This window comes from Botryllus schlosseri, chromosome 12 (assembly GCF_051294905.1).
Source record: "Botryllus schlosseri isolate E-star chromosome 12, Bs_hap1, whole genome shotgun sequence".
NCBI lineage: Eukaryota > Metazoa > Chordata > Ascidiacea > Stolidobranchia > Styelidae > Botryllus > Botryllus schlosseri.
In genome coordinates, this window is record NC_137247.1 from 18767253 (window position 1) to 18784036 (window position 16784).

General features: G+C 38.8%; 1 protein-coding gene across 1 annotated transcript in view; it reads right to left on the minus strand.

The window, feature by feature from the left end:
* Window positions 1-15634, minus strand: part of LOC145451597 (microfibril-associated glycoprotein 4-like) — a 30628-nt gene extending 14994 nt beyond the window's left edge. Inside the window, exons 1-3 of the mRNA XM_080329806.1 lie at window positions 15431-15634; window positions 15174-15270; window positions 11771-11870 (exon numbers count right to left, since the gene is read on the minus strand). Coding sequence (XP_080185932.1) covers window positions 11771-11870; window positions 15174-15270; window positions 15431-15550 — 317 coding nt within the window. The 5' untranslated portion in view covers window positions 15551-15634. The remainder of the gene's footprint in view (window positions 1-11770; window positions 11871-15173; window positions 15271-15430) is intronic.
* Window positions 15635-16784: the final 1150 nt, after the last annotated feature.

Below are 16784 nucleotides of genomic sequence, written 5' to 3' on the forward strand. Positions count from 1 at the left end.
TTACCAGATTTAGGTGTAGGATATCTTTTCGTTGATTTCTTTATCGGAGTGTGTTTTACAAATATTTCTAGTACACCTAACTATAGGACACATTTGGCAAACATCGTGCAAATTGTTTATGTGACGGCAACGACTTTGAGAGACTTGGTTTCGATCCTTTTTGTAAAAGATTGTCGGACATTGGGGGTTATACTTTTCTGTAATGATTGAGGTACGTGAACAAGTTTCCAATCAACTATTAATCGGACGTACGACTTTGGTTTAACAATTCGTAATATGTCTAAAATGCTTGCTGGTATCATAAGACACAAATCGAAATGCATATCAATCAAGACCTTTGCATGCTCTGAGTTTTGTGATGGCATTTATTTCGCCGATAGAAATGAACTTGTTTCAATAGTAACACGAAACGTGTTTATCATTTTCGGTGTTGGTTGTGTTCGTGATTTCTTTGTCGGTATGCACTCTACAAATAATTTCTGCATACTGAGTTGGGGTGCGTTTGGTGAATATCATACAAATTGTTACTGTGGTGGTAATGACTTTCAGCGGTTTGGTTTTTATGATTATAATTAGTTTAGAATATTCATATAATAATGTATGATCACTAACAACAATACAATCACATTTTGTAGATTTCAGTGTAGCACATATTTTGATTTTATCATTGCTGTGAGTTTTGTCTAGTAGAATAGGTTGCAGCCAGTAATGATATTCCAAATTGCTCTTGTGCTGATCAAGGTCTTAGAGTGTAACCTTGTAATTTTTTACATTGAGCAAGTACAACGACGAGTCACGAATTAAGTATTGTTCACCCGCTTCTACTGGTACTCGATACCTAAAGTGATATTTTCACACTCCGTAAGGTAAGGATGTTTCAATTCGCTGTCACAAATTCCGACAATAAATCGTATCAATTGTTGGATTCAATAGTAACGATATTGTGATATACTAACTCCACACGTAGTCGTTTCAATTACTCGTTACGAATTGCGATAATAAAGCATTTTGTATCGGGTGTTCAATGTATGAATAATGGAATTATTACATCTTTAGCACCGGTTATCGCAACGATGGATTTTAATAATTGTACTGGTTGTTGAATGTAATAATACCGATATTGTTGTTTCATCTTTAGTCCTAATTATAGTAAACGATTGCATTTTTAAAGTATTTTCTGTTGTCTGCAATACAACGATTGTTTTGTACCAATCCGGAATAATTTCCCAATCAAGAACATTTCGCACATGTAAGTCTAGTTTTACAAATTGATGTTTTAATAACCATGGTAGTGAAAAGTTTGTTGCTGTCATAATAACCTTTACCAAAACACCGAGTCTAATTACCGTGAATAATTTAATAATCAAGTCATGGTCGAGCAGTACAAAATATACGTCATATGTCAAATCACTGTGTCGATCCTTATGTTTACAGTATGATAACTTTCAATGTAACACCGGCGTTTGATCGTAAGAAATGAATTCTTAATTACGTTGGTCAGACTTTCAAATGTCGTATATTCAAAACACATGTTAATCTCAAGTCGCGCGCCAAGTAGTAATTACTTCATCTTACAGTTGAATAAAAAATATGGGATATGGATACAGCTGAGTTGGTATGTTTGTGGGTTGTAGTGATGCGTAGTCTTGTCTACTTTTCATACGGACACTTTTTGTTTTGGTTTGGTGAGTTACTACAAACGGATTGACTTACCAAGGTTTTTGTATTTTACTCTATTGTGCATGGCGAGATGTTAAAATGTTGAGTTGTCGTAGTGATAGTATTTCTGAAACTCTATTTTACAAACGGAAACGGAGTCGTGAATAATAGAGTTGTCAGTTTCAAGGATTGTTTCAAAGTATAATCTTGAAATGTGACTGGATCAAAGTTGGTAGTCATGATTGTCAATCTATTTCAATTCAGACTATGTCAAAGTCCAAATATTTCATTCTGGATTATCTTAGTTTACCTGTAGTACATCTGGCGAACGGATTTAAAGTTGACAAATTACCAAAATGATTGAATATTATCGGGTTAGATATAGTTGGTATTGATTCTATAGGCGTGAAAACAGCAGCGCGGAATGTGCGAATAATCCGATGCGGCCGAATGTTAGCGTCAGTAATATTCAGGTTACGTTTGATTCGATAGATCGTGTTAAAAGGATTTCTCAAAGGATTTGAGTTGTGTCGAATCAACACATTCAAATACGAATCAACTTGATTTGTGTATAGTGAGTTTCATTTCAAGTTGACAAATTGACACATTGATTGAATATTCTCATGATTTGTATCACGCAACTAAAGTCAACCACTCTTCCGAAGTGTCAAAACATATAGCGATCGCGTGCAAGTGCCAAATTGTTGGTTTTCGAATCACAGTCTGCGCCGGTTCTGTTATTCATTACTTATTATACTTGATAGTAAAAACCATCGACATATTAAACTGTAGCGATTGGGATGTAAGTAATGGCAAGACGCGAAAAATGGCTATGTCTTAGGTGTTATCTTGTGAGCGATCGTGGGGTTTGTAATATATTTCACACCTATTTGAAGTGTTAGTTTGTGAGCGTGGTTATTGTTGGTATTCGAATCGCCGTCTACGCCGGCTCTGTGACAAACTAATTACCAAAACATTACCATGCGTCAGATTTAGCAAACTATTTCACACCTTTTCGAACTGTTAGTTTGTGAGCGTGGTTATTGCTGATATTCGAATCACCGTCTACGCCGGCTCTGTGGCAAACTAATTACCAAGCGATTGATTCCTAGATTTAGCAAACTATTTCGCACTGACTGGACTAGTGTAATAATCGATACGATAGTAGCACAAAACAACTACACGGGAAACAATTCAGCGCGCAGGTCATTCGAAAAATTCTTGAAAGTTATCATATGCCGGAAACATTAATGCGGCTGATTAAACACATCTATAACACCGCATCGAGTAGAATTCTGGTAAATGGCGCAATGACACACCCCATAAAACTGGGTAGAGGGATACGGCAGGGGTGTCCTCTGAGCATGGCGCTCTACGCCATTAGTTGTGACCCCCTAGCCAGGAAAATAACGAATAACGAAAAAATCCAACCCTTCAGAATCGGAAAAGCCACCATAAAAATCCAACAATATGCCGATGACATAACTTGCTTCCTTACCAACGAAAAAGACATTGGCCGCATATTCCAGGAATTCAACAAATTCGAAAGAGCAACAGGACAGAAACTAAATGCGGAAAAAACCGAAATCTTGCATATCAACCAGAATAAGTATTCGAGCCGAAACCCGATTTACGATAATAAGAAAAAACGAAGCATAAAAATATTAGGTTAGCACTATGGAAAAAATCAGATTGAAGAAACCTGGAGCGAGAAAATTGCGAAAATCAAACGAACACTATATGGCTACCGTGATAGAAAACTGACATGGGTAGGAAAGCTTACGATCCTGAACTCCCTGGCATCAAGCCAGATCATATATAATGCGAGGGTAATAACAGCACCCAGAGAAATAAAAAAAGAGTTAGAAAAGCTATATTACAACTTCTTATGGCACCCCCAAAAGATGGAAGCAATAGCCAGACGAACGCTTATTGCAGAAAAAAAGAGAGGGGGGTCGCAATGCCGGACGTGGAATCAAAGTTCAAAGCGTGTGAACTTGAAAAAATTGTCGCGCTGAAAAAATTGGATCAACCGAAGGAGATATGGCATCAACATGCCATATACGAAATCGGCACAAAATTGAAACAAATTAACCCCGTGCTCTATAATAACTCTGAGCCGCATAAATTCCCGACACCCAAAAACTGGGTGGAAAACCTGGAATTAACAAAAAAAAAATAAAACTCACAAACGATGAATGGGAAGTCGCATCTCACAAAACGCTATACAAAGAAGTCAAGAAACTGAAAGAAAACAATCCAAATATTAGAACAAAAAACGGAGACGAAATCAACTGGAATAAAATTTGGCAATCGAAACATATGGGACATAAAGTAATAACCAACGAGGAAATAATTACAAACTATACAAAGTAGTCCACGAAGGATTCATATTTGGGGCAAAACGGAAAAGCAGAAACTTGACCCATGACAAAGATAATAAACCGCTCAATCTTAATTGCAAATTTTGCAATAACGAAAAAGATGACATAAGACACATACTAACAGAATGTAAATATACAAACGAAATTAAACTCCATGTTGAAAGAGCGCTCGGAATAACAATAAACGAAAATAACATACTCTACAACCATAAAACGGCGAAATTAATGTGGATAATACTATCCATATTAAAGAAGGTTGTGATAAAATTCAAAATCGCTCTAGATATTGATAATAGAAAAGCAGGAGAGGAAAAACTTGGAAGAAAGATCCTGGAAAAATTCATTACCAGAATGAAAAGAGTACTAGAAAATGAAAACATCAGCGAAATTATCGCAAAAACTGACGGATACCTACAAATTCTGTAGAAATTTTTAAAAGTAAAACCATTGAGATTACAGTGGGGGGAGTAAAACATGAGTATAGCAGTAAAATAGAGAAGCTAAAAAGAATGAGAGAAACCGTTTTATCAAGTTGAACCATTTAATCACCTAAGTTGGAAAATATAAAAAACAAACTAAAAAAAAAGAAAAAAGAAAGTGTAATCAAGACCCCGAGCGCGAGACAGCCCTACACATACGAGAGGGCTGCCGAACGCCGGCGGATACGGGGAGCCGTATAAAACGAATATATCATCGCCGCAGCCTATACCCGAAAGGGTGGTATAATCACCGCGCCCATAAGAAACAATGGCAGGTCACCACCACATGGGGGGTCTAAAAGGGTGGGGTCATCACCCTGGGTTGTCAGGCAGGTCACCGCCACACCCATAAGAACCCCTGCCACATCACGAGCGATCATACTAACTACTCTCGCGGCACCCTTTGAAAATGTAAAATTGTTCGCGGCACACTTGGTTCTCAACTTTTTGGCTTACGTCACCTGAGAACTACCAGAGTACTTAGCAGCAATGTTCTCTCTAATTTTTTACGAGTCTGCGCGCACTCACCAAGTCACTGCGCGGCCCTTGGACAAGAGTGCGTAATGACTAAAAAAATGAAAAAATTAAAAAAAGGTCATCACTTCGGCTTTTTTGCGCGCAGCTTCGATTTTCTGTGCGCAGAGACCGTGTCAGCACTACGCAATTTCGCACGCGTGTAGCTTGAAGGAAACAGTGCTTAGAAACAACCACAGTCGTACAGGCGGGGTCTCTGACGAAGTACTTCTACCTTTTCGGAGCACTTAACTAGGATTTTATCAGCTTCAAAGAAGAAACTATGGTATCTTCCGTATCTACAGACATGTTACAAATAAGTGTACGAATGGTAGCCTATCATTTGACACGGGAATCATTTTAAATTCTTTCGTAACTTTGGTCCCAGAGATTATTTTACAATTCTAGTGCAAGCCGAAGGATAACTTTCTCCGCTTCCGTGTGAGGGTTTGAATTTTTAGCTATTACCTCTGCGCCCACATAACTAGCCTGCTGCGACCTCATTGAAACTTTGGTCAGCGGTTGTAGGCTATACCATATATTTCATAAGATTTGTTTGACAATAAACTGTGCCCACTACCGCATTGTCGATGTAATTATAACCATCGCATCGAAGAGGCCAAGCACGATCGCCACAAATGAATACGGACGCTCTGGGGACGGAAAGACGATGCCAAATGCATTCCCACGCATATCGTATAGCACGCGTGAGGATAGCAATACCTCAGTGGTTCTACTGGCAGGGTCAGCCACCCGCAGTTCAATTATAGTTCCAACAAACCACGATAATAACCGCAGTGGCTAGAAATTTGTTAACTGATGTAATGTGATCTACTTGACTTCTCAATTCTAAAATTTATAGCCGGTAACATAACGTTGCGCTCCGAGCCTACATTTTGACGGTAGTGCCGACACGCTGCCTAACAATCGCAATGTGGAAGTCTATTCTTTGTAATTCGAATTTGTAAACGTGAACATCACGTCCAAAGGAATTCATTTCTCGGTGGTGATTAGGAAGACGATGGGGATTTGAAAACTGCATTGTCATACAGGCCGTGCCTGACCGCCATGTCTGCTTTTCTCTGCGTTCAATATACGCAATGTGCAAAACTGAATTCAACCTTCATGGCAGGCAATATGTCGGGTAAAGTGAATTCGCGGGGGATATTGACTATATGCATGACAGCAATTTTGATTCGTCAGATGTACTGTACAAACTTCATATCGAGCCCGTTTCTGATTATTGATCGTTTGCTATAGAATAGAATTATTTATCACATAATTTCAAATAAATCTTTCGCGGCACACTTGCGAGACGTAAATGGCACACTAGTGTGCCGCGGCACACCGGTTGAGAACCACTGATTTAGGGTAACTTCATTGAGGGCAAAACCGGGCAACTTATATAGTATCTAAATCTGTCTTAGGCAGTGCAGTTCGCCAATTATTAACAACAGCTACCCAGCGCACCGAACTTTAGGCTGCTGCCAAAGCTATGAAGTAATGAATGACTTACACGTGGGAATTGCTCCAAATTTTCGAAGAGTATCAAAAATTTGCTCAAATGAAGTTGAAATCAGCCTATACTCCGTTGAGCGCGACTGCTGGAGTTAGAATTTGACGAGATTTCTTGAATACGAAATAAGTTTCATCTTTAACAATCGTCTTCTCAGAATGACTGTGAAGCACATTTTTAGTCAGAATTCATACAGACGTGGTCAATTTCTCGCGCCCCCAGGTTGAGAACCCCTGAACTAAAGTCAAACCACAAGTCCGCTGCCGGATGTTTATAATATGACCTGTGAACATGAACAACAATGATCATACTCGACATTTGCTGTCTTGAGAGATTATTTATTGGATGTTAGAAATATTCTGAATAGTATTTTTGAATCTACTCAGAATTGCTTCGCGGGCCAGATGAAATCACCTGGCGGGCCGTATGTTTGACACCCCTGGTCTAGGCAGCTGTATATATTGATATGTCAGATTATTATGATATCGACTGGCTTAGTCCGCTTGTTGTGTAGGGCTCCAGAGACACGTTGCGCTGTTGATGGAGGGTGTCGATATTTTCTATAGTCGCTTTGGTTAAGTGTGAGCAGTGAGCACACATTACAATGCAGCCTTTCCTTGACCTGTAAGGCTAGGACTTGGTCCGCGAATGCAGCAGGTAAAATGTTGATGAAAGGTTTGCTGCAGCGGTGTCGAACTAAACTGGGGTCGCGGTCCGGATCCGATCCTTTATAAGATAGCTTGCGGGCCGAGCCAGTCGAATGATTCTAAAATGTTACCACCAAATCCTTACCTTCGTTCTTCATTGGAATGCTCTATTACCAAGCTTAGGCCTATATAGCCATTGTCAGGAATATAGGAGATTTAACTGAACGGTGACGTTGGAATTTGGTTTATCATTTTTCAATCACCTTTCGGAGTTCTCTGAATGGCGGAGACCTTTTGCGTCAGAAATAATACACAGGTATCATTGCCGCGACGCCAGCTGAGCACTCACTCTCGCCGCACAGCCATCATTCGCTCCCGACCTACGCTCTCGTTTCGCTAGACAGCATTGCTGCGTCACTATGCCACTCTCCATAACAATGAAAAATTCGAGGCTGATTATGGGGGTTCCAGGCCCACGAGCGAAATAAAATTAATATTTTCGTAATCAGTACAGCGGCAGCTTTCGTATGATACCCGTTTTATCAAATTTGATGCTCAGCAAGCCGGTCAAAAATTCCCGTCAAATTGCCTTCAGCCAAATGGAAAGAGTGACGTAGACCAAGTTCACTGACCCGTGAGATTTGCTTGTGTCGACACCATATAGGACCAAGCCCCGAACTACTGCCATCTCCGGCTAAGCAAATTTGCGTTGTCACCATGTTACAGTTGCATTGTGGGGGATAGGCTGGACGACTTAGTACAGGCGCTTATGGAAAAACGTCCAGTTTTAAAATATATTTGATTCGTATTGGGTTTGTAGTATTTTATACGAATGGAGCTTTGAATGAATAATCATCGTAACATTCAGGATTTGTTTCAGCCCAATATCTCGTGTTTATATCTGTGTTATCTGTGTATTTCGACATGTCAAAGACATTTAGTTTTGGTGGTAGCGTTTGTTGCGCCTATGGGTGCAGTAAAAGGCAGAAAAAGATATCCACGGAGTCATATATGAGAAGTAATAGCGATGGTAGTAGCGATGAAGAGTCTTTGGTAAAGCGTCGGCATCCAAGAACATTTCACCGGTGAGTGAATGGCAGAATATGCAGGGCAGCAAGACTATCTTTGAAGAATCAGTTTCTATTTTTAATATTTCCTGACCATCACAGTTAATCAATGTCCAGATAAGCCACAGCATTAATGAATAGGCCATGTTATAGTGTCATTATACCAGAACATTTTGTCACAAGTAAATGATGTTGGTATGATCAGAGCAGACTATATCAGCAGTCTCAGCACCATGTCAGTTCATCAGTATACCTGTAATAGCATGACCAGCCAGGTCACTGTTTGTATTCTGTATGGGCAGTTCAGCCAATAACTAGCTTAGTACTCAATCCTTGCTTAAAATTGTCGTGAAGGTTGGAGGTAGGACTAGAAGGAAAGGTATAATTGAGGGCCACACGGTTTTGTCCAGCATAGTTGAGTAATAACTCTATATTTCTGGTGCCAGATGCTCACACTAAAGTTCAAATTGCTAATTCCATGGTCGAGTTCATTATAGCTTTGTGCGTGCGAGACGTTCGATTTGTCTCGTAAGATGTTTTTTTTAGGTTTACCTTTGGCTTTGGATTTAAAAGGTTACCTAATAGTTTATCCTTCTGGGGTAGAAAGTAACAGATATATCTTAATCAAACAAGATAATTTCACATATGTTCCTGCTACTTTTATCATCGTTCATAACAAAGAATGGTAAATTTGGTGTGCTTCGTATCATAGAATTACTTGTGAACTGATACAATGTTCTCTACAACGCAGCTTTCCTACCAATGATTCCCTGAAAGAAAGATGGATAGAATGTATTAGAAAAGACTGGGAGCCAGCAAGATCGTCGGTCATCTGTTCTGATCATTTTTCAGAAAGTGATATTTACCGTGTTGGCGGGAGAATTCGTTTAAGGACGAATGCGGTGCCGACAAGATTTCTGAATTTTCCAAAATATATGAGGCCAAAGGTACGGTAGACGCTAGACAGTGACTATATATTTATGAAGTTTGAGTTCCAATTACTTACCTTTATTTTAGCCCTAGTTAACATAAAATTCACAAATTTCAGGCTTCAAACAACCGACGAGTGAGACCTTCTGCAGTTCCAGATAAGAAACGGCATTATGAAGCACAAACCGCTGAACCTGAAGTAGTTCTTCACGACCACAGCTACTGTGCGCACACGTCTCCTCGAAAAGTCGTTCAACAGCAACGCCGTAGGGTCGCAGAAATTAAAAAGAGGTTGGTTGCAGCCAGAATGAGAACATACCGTCTGCAAAAAAAAGTGAAATCTCTGGATGAGGTCATTGCATCTCTTAAGAAGAACAATTTGATAAGCGATTCGTGTGTGGAGGTAATGTCACAAAAATTCAGTGGTCTACCAAGTGAGCTCTTGCAACGTATGAAGCTACAAGCTGGTGGAAGAGGAGTCAAATACTCCAAGGAACTGCAATCATTTGCAATGACGCTTCAGTATTATTCCACAAAGGCATACAATTTTGTGCGTCAGAATTTTCAACTTGCTCTTCCCCATCCAAGTGTGATAAGACGCTGGTATGGAAAACTTCCCGCTGAGCCTGGCTTTACTAGTATTGCCTTTTCTGCCATCAGAGGAAAAGTAGAGGCATCAGCAAATCCTGTAATATGCTCCATAATGATGGATGAAATGTCGATCAATGTGTCTTCAAGTGAACAATTGCTCATATGTTAGTTCATTTATCTTGAACAGTGCCCCAAAACGACGTCGTCGTCGTAGGACCCGTAGTGGGGTGGCCTTCAATGTGACTGTGCCGCGTAAGAAGAGAAGAAATTCCATTAAATTGGAACTAAGATCAGAATCGGTTCGTTTATTATACCTCGTTCGCAGATATTAAGCCCTAACTTATCCCACATTTGACTTTCAGATCAGCGTTACTTACGCCGAAGGCGACGTAAAGTCGATAACAATTAATTTATTTCTGTTTTTATTTTTTATGTTGTTATTTTAATAGAAAAATTCGTTTCTCATAACCGAAGCTGGTGTTTCTGAAAACGAGAGTTCAGCATTTTGGTACGAGACAGTACAGCGCGGTATTTCGTGTGACGAGACAGTACAGTTCACATCTCCAGTTAGTTTTGAATCCAAACTAATTTCTGGTTTCATGAAAGTGCAAAACGAGCCAAGCTTCATGTACACACGTATATGGGTAGCTATAGGTGTAATTATGATAAAATACATGTACGCCGTTTAGATTGTATCTTGTGCCGTTTTGATTCGATAAAATTAATATTTATTATGAACTCCCAAAGTGCACAGATTGCTGCTACAACCAACATAGCCCCAATTTCACTGTGAATTGGGCAATTCTAGCTACATCTGAATAAGGACCCATGCATTTCTTGTTTCTCTCATTCAATGAACTCATTCAGTCACTTCTACAGAAATCACTACCCCATCGCCACACATAGCAGACATATCTTTACTTTCTCTTTTTTGGATTTATTTAAATACGCTGAACCAACAAATAAATTTTCTCCATCAGCAATATTCACAGCTGGCAGTTATAGCATTCACATCAGCTCCATTGAAGTATGAAGATTTTGAATCCAGGATAGGTAATTCCGAGGCACGCTCCGATAATAACTTCAAGCTAACAATCGTAGATGCTTTTACTTCCTATAGATACATATATCTGAAAGATAACTGAACTGGCATTATACATCTTTTGACAGCTTGGTTATTTCTGTACACGTAAAATATGCTGGATACAACGAGTAAAGCAATCTACATCAGGAATATAACCACAAAAAAATACATACGATGACACATAGACAACCTTATTTTACCACGAACAGTCGAAACCACTTATATCTTCGACATGTCGAAATACACCGATAACACAGATATAAACACGAGATATTGGGCTGAAACAAATCCTGAATGTTACGATGATTATTCATTCAAAGCTCCATTCGTATAAAATACTACAAACCCAATACGAATCAAATATATTTTAGAACTGGACGTTTTTCCATAAGCTCCTGCACTAAATCGTCCAGCCTATCCCCCACAATGCAACTGTTTCTAGTGACAACGTAAATATCGCGAGTAGCGCACTCCAGTGTTTATATAGCTCAGTGTATAGGACACATGCTAAAATGAATTGAAGTCAGTTCGAAGTCTTTTAAAACCAGTCATGCACAACAAGTATTTTGTCGGCCTGCTCACTCCTGCAGCTTTCTCTTCTTTTCAGGGAGAATTACTGACGTATTTCCACGTTTTGCGCTTTGACTCGATATCAGATGGAAAGCGGTTTTTGGAAGATGAATTCCGGTCTGTCATGACTGAGGCGACTATATGATGATGTAAACAATGAAAAATTTTGACCTAAAAATTTTGACATATTTTGACGGGAAAAGTTATTTGACAAAATTTGTGTACAATTTATGGTTAACGCTATAATTTTGACTTTTTTTTACAATTCAAACACCATCCACCTTATTCATGACGTGAGATCAACGACTAATGCATTCGAACACATATTACCTGTATTTAGCCACCAAGTGATCTTTTTTATCTTTAGACATCATATTGATTTCCAATGACATGTCATCTCCCTTTGTCGCTTGATGCAATGCCTCGAGCCCTGGAGATAAAACGTTGTGAAATAACACTGGTCGGCATGATTTTTGCTTTCTGGCCAAAATGGTGATTGTAACTGCTCCTAACGTAAGGAGAGTTATTGAAACCACTTTTAATTGAACTCAAATCCCACGACCGATCCTGACAAATGATGATCCGTTGATGAAGGTTGAAATGATATATTCGAATGAACGACGCAACAAATGAATGTCCCAAATAGAGCAAACAAGGTTAGTCGTGGAATTAGGTTTTAAAATAGTGTTCGCCGGCGATTAGAGTTATAATAATGTAGACAAGCCTGCGCGAAATAGAATACAAGTTAATGACTATAGGGACCACGCATAACGTAAGCAACGTAACCAACAACGTACATTCAGCTAACCGAATAAACTAAAGAGGCGACGCCGTAACATATAAAGGACGAAACATGCGGCGCCTAATCAACTAATGATAATAATCATCAAACTAAACACTGCAGATTACTACAGTATCAGTGACTATTAAGTCAATTTTCGTACTTTGATTACGAATATGAAGTCGCTTTTTTATAATCTGTGATTTAGATTTTGCATTTCAGTGCTAAAAACAGCCTGTTCTGTGACGTATTCCTTGCTGTTGGGTCATATCTATAATCATTGTAACGTCATCAGAGGTTGTCAAAGTACTTACCATAGGTACTCAAGTAGACGTGAAAGTAACGGCGTCAATTTCTACTCAAGTAGAAGTAAAAGTTACTTTTTAAAAGTATGTAAAAAAGTAAGTATTCTAAACCCAGTTTTTGATATCAGTATCAATTTATTAATATATTCTTCCTTTCATAACATCACAAGACTGCCATACAATGAAAAGATGGGATGACGTCGAAACGACTTGAAGTAGTCTTTGAAATCAGACATTCATCTGGGCTAGGCGATGTAAAGAAGAGGTATGCACAGTGAATGAAAAATAAAGCGACATTGAGGCTGTGAAGCGTTTGAAAACAAAAATCTTTAGCATTGGTGTGCCAATGGTTTGAAGAGAGCCAATACGACCGATTCCTCATGGACCAGATGTCACAATTCCATTGCTTTCAAACGTTTTACCAACAGTTGAAGAAGATTCTCTCGGTGAATAGTCTTTGTCTAAAGAATGTTCTCAGCATTGGTGTGATGGTGATCAGCAGTGTCTGATCTTAAAGACTACTCCTAGTCATTTCGGCATCTTCCTATCATTCATTGTATTGCAGTCTTGTGGTGTTCTGAAGTGATGAAATTTTATGAATAAACTTGAACTTGAACTTGAGCTATATAAAGTTGAATCAAACTGAACTAAATAACTTTGTCATAAATTTGAATTTGCCAAAGGAATCAGCTCTTATTGTAGGTTCCAGATTAAAAGCCAAACGTATACATGACACTGATTCACTTTTGCTTGGTATATGCATCGTGATAGTGAACACACACGCTTCTTTGCATCCGAACCATCTTTAGTCTATTTTTTTGTCGATGTTCAAGGTCTCTTAGAGACATAGGGAACTGTGAATTGCGCCTCTTTATTCATGCATCAAACCTGAAAGCTGTTTAGTCGCACAATACAAATCAATGTGCTTCTATCCCTGTAGCTGGTACAACTGGCATCAAGGGGTCTTACTAGAATATGAAACTTTTGATTTCAAATTTTGAAAATAGCATTCAAACTACTCAAACGTGTGAAATTTCCGTTGATATTGAACTCATAAATATGTTACTGGTTGAACGGTTCAGCTAGAAGTACAAGGTATCCTTGTTTTATGTGTGAATCGGACAGTAGAAATCATTGAATTAAACGTAACTTGCCGGTGAGGGAGTGTCTTACACCAGGCTTTAAAATGTTTCAGAGCCTGCTCTTATCGACAGATCTAACGTTGTATTTCCACCATTATTAATTATACTGGACACCTTGAAAAACTTTTTAAAAGCTCTGATCAAAGAGAGCGCATGTTCTAACTATATTTACGAAAAGTTTCCTCAATTGAGTTAATACGATAAACATAGGGTGTATTTGTTGGACCTCAAATCAGAACACTCACCAACAACCCCTATTTCTTATTAGGAAGACGGATTCGGAAAAATACATGATTCTCTTTCATTGAAGTTGCATCTAAATTTCTTGGAAATACTAAGGATCCTGATTATTTGAATAGCTTAGTTTAAGATAATAAAGCCTCAAATCCAATAAAGTAAGTTGAGAGCTTTGTAGGATGTGTTTCGTATCATATACGGACCCAAACGGGCATACACGCCCTCAATACAGCCGGTTTTGAGAAATATTTTTATTCGATTTTTGCGAAAAATTGTGACGTGATGAGTGAATTCTCACGGCAAATTCGAAATCAGCACCACCGAATCAGGTAAACTCAATTATTCTTTCTAAAAAAGCAAAAAAAATAGTTGAAAAATGTCGACTAATGTAATAAAACGCGACGGTTTCCAAACGCAAAATGCCATAGACCGCTGCACGACATATAATATTTAAATATCGCAGAATCCGGGTTGTAACGAATTGAGTCCCAGGCGCTTTTTTGTGGAATCAACTTGACTCAAGTCATTTTCTTAATTACGGAAAATAACCTGACCCAACTTGAGTCGATTCGCATGGCTCGACCAAGTTATATATGACTCGAGACCAATGTTCCCTCTAAGCTGCGCACGTGCGCAAATGTGCAGTCCTGACACGGTCTCTGCGCACACAAAATTCAAGTTGCGCACAAAAAATCCGAAGTGATGATCTTTTTTTAGTTGTTACGCACTGTTTTCCAAGGGTCTGCGCAGTGAGTTGATGAGTGTGCGCAGACTCGTCCAAAATTAGAGGGCACATTGCTCGAGACTTGGACGCCAAGACAGACATTTTATTGTAACTTCGATGAATGGAAAATTACCAAACTATTGGTATTTCGTCCGTGTTTTACTTAAAATAAGGGCTAGAAATGTTAAGATTGAGGAAAATCGCTATATTATGAATGCGAAGCATTCGATATCACCCAAGCAGGGTTGTAAAAAGTTGGTCTGAACATGATTTTAACCTCGAAACTGAACAGTGAAAAAAATGGCTTGGAATCGGACTAGAGTCTGAACACTATGACTCCGACTCGACCAGCTGCTATCCGACTCATACTCGGACTTGACTAGAGTCGCAACTAAAAAAGTAAGATTGACTTGTGACTAGGGCGCTTGCGACATTGATGACAACCCTGCATATTTAGGAGCATGTTATGTATTACTTATATAACGACCTAGTTAATATCGACAAAATTCTACAACTTGAAGAAATCAAATTACAACATTCCCACCGAGCCAGAAATCACCATCACAATCCCCGAACCCGTTCACGTAATCATCCCAACCTCGGTAGAAATCCACGTTTCCGTATTTTCGTCGCTGGAAAACCTGCAACGGAATTCAGCAATAATCAGTCAAAGTTGCAGAAATCTCAAGAATTGTGTTTCTCTCCGTGTCCGCGTTCGAGGTTATGGTTCAAAATTTTGTGTCGCCACGATCTGATTTTAACTTAAATCTTGATATCTTGAATATTCCAAATCCTACTTACAGTCCATTTCTCGTGTGCAGCACATGTATTCTTCTTATCTTCTGCTCTGATTTGAAGCGGGTAATTCACGAATCCCAATATCAAAACAAGCCACATCTTAAGCGAGATTTTCAAAAGCATTTTGATATTCGGTGAATTAGGATCGATAGTATCCGATGCCAATTTCTAAAAGATTTTACTTCATTTTTTTTAAATTGAAAAATTGTACCTTCCAGAGATGCGAACCCGGTGATCTACGTACCGTTCGATAAAACAGCGCGTGACTAAAGTTTCCAGTAATGTCAACATGCTGTCATTGTCTGGTCACGTCCACAGGGAATAAATTGCGATTAATATTATGCGATTATAATATGCTTTTTTAAACTTATAAATTTAAACTTGCCGGTACAATCTGATTAACGATGCGTACCCTACTGAACTTAATAACATATTTGATGGCGAGCAGATTAATTGATATAGCCGCATAATATAATGCAGCCTACTTTGAGCCCTAGAAACAAAATACGTTGTTCACCAATTGCATATGTTCTGCACAACCTACTCTCTCAGCGATTGCAATACGTTTACAATAACAATTCGCTGCATTGACAGCCATTTTGAGGAAAACAGCAGCTTCCTGATATCGTTTATTAAATTCGTTGAAGTGCGTTTAACCAGAAGCTCACGCGATCAAGCATCCGATCTGGAAGTAAGTTTCTTTTAAAAAGATATGAATTTGGCGACATGATATTACACGTTAAACCGATCAACCGTTTTCGAAAACAGTTTTTGAATATTTGCTACCCAATTCTAGCAGGAATATCATCAGGATTGGGCGGGTATTTCTCACAGAGAAAAATGATAATAAACATCCAACAGCGTGAAACTTAATATTTTCTGGCTCTCATGATATCAGCTTCCTCGGCTCAATCTGATATTTCTCACCATTTCCAAAATAGTGAACTCAGTCACGGTTTGGTGTTGCCTATTGTAATGGTAACCCTACTGTGTCGTAACTGATAATGCAGCAATGTTGATAATGCAGCGGGTCGTAGTTTGCCAATCCCTGATTTAGCTTAATTCGCATTCACTATCTGTTATATGGTATTTACTGAGATCTGTAACATTAGCTCCTGCAGCTTGTATTGCATTCTAAATTCATTCCTTAGATCAGGGGCCCCAGACTCAAATTGGGCCAATTTTCAAATTTAGTAGCCTTGGGCCACACAGTTTAAAAAAACACGTTTTTAATACTTTACGTCAGTGTAACGCTGAGCTCTGTAACATGGGCGGCAGTCATATAGTTACCATAAAAGAAATATTATTCTATTACAGGGTTACAAATAGAAGAAAATATCACGATCATCACTTTTAT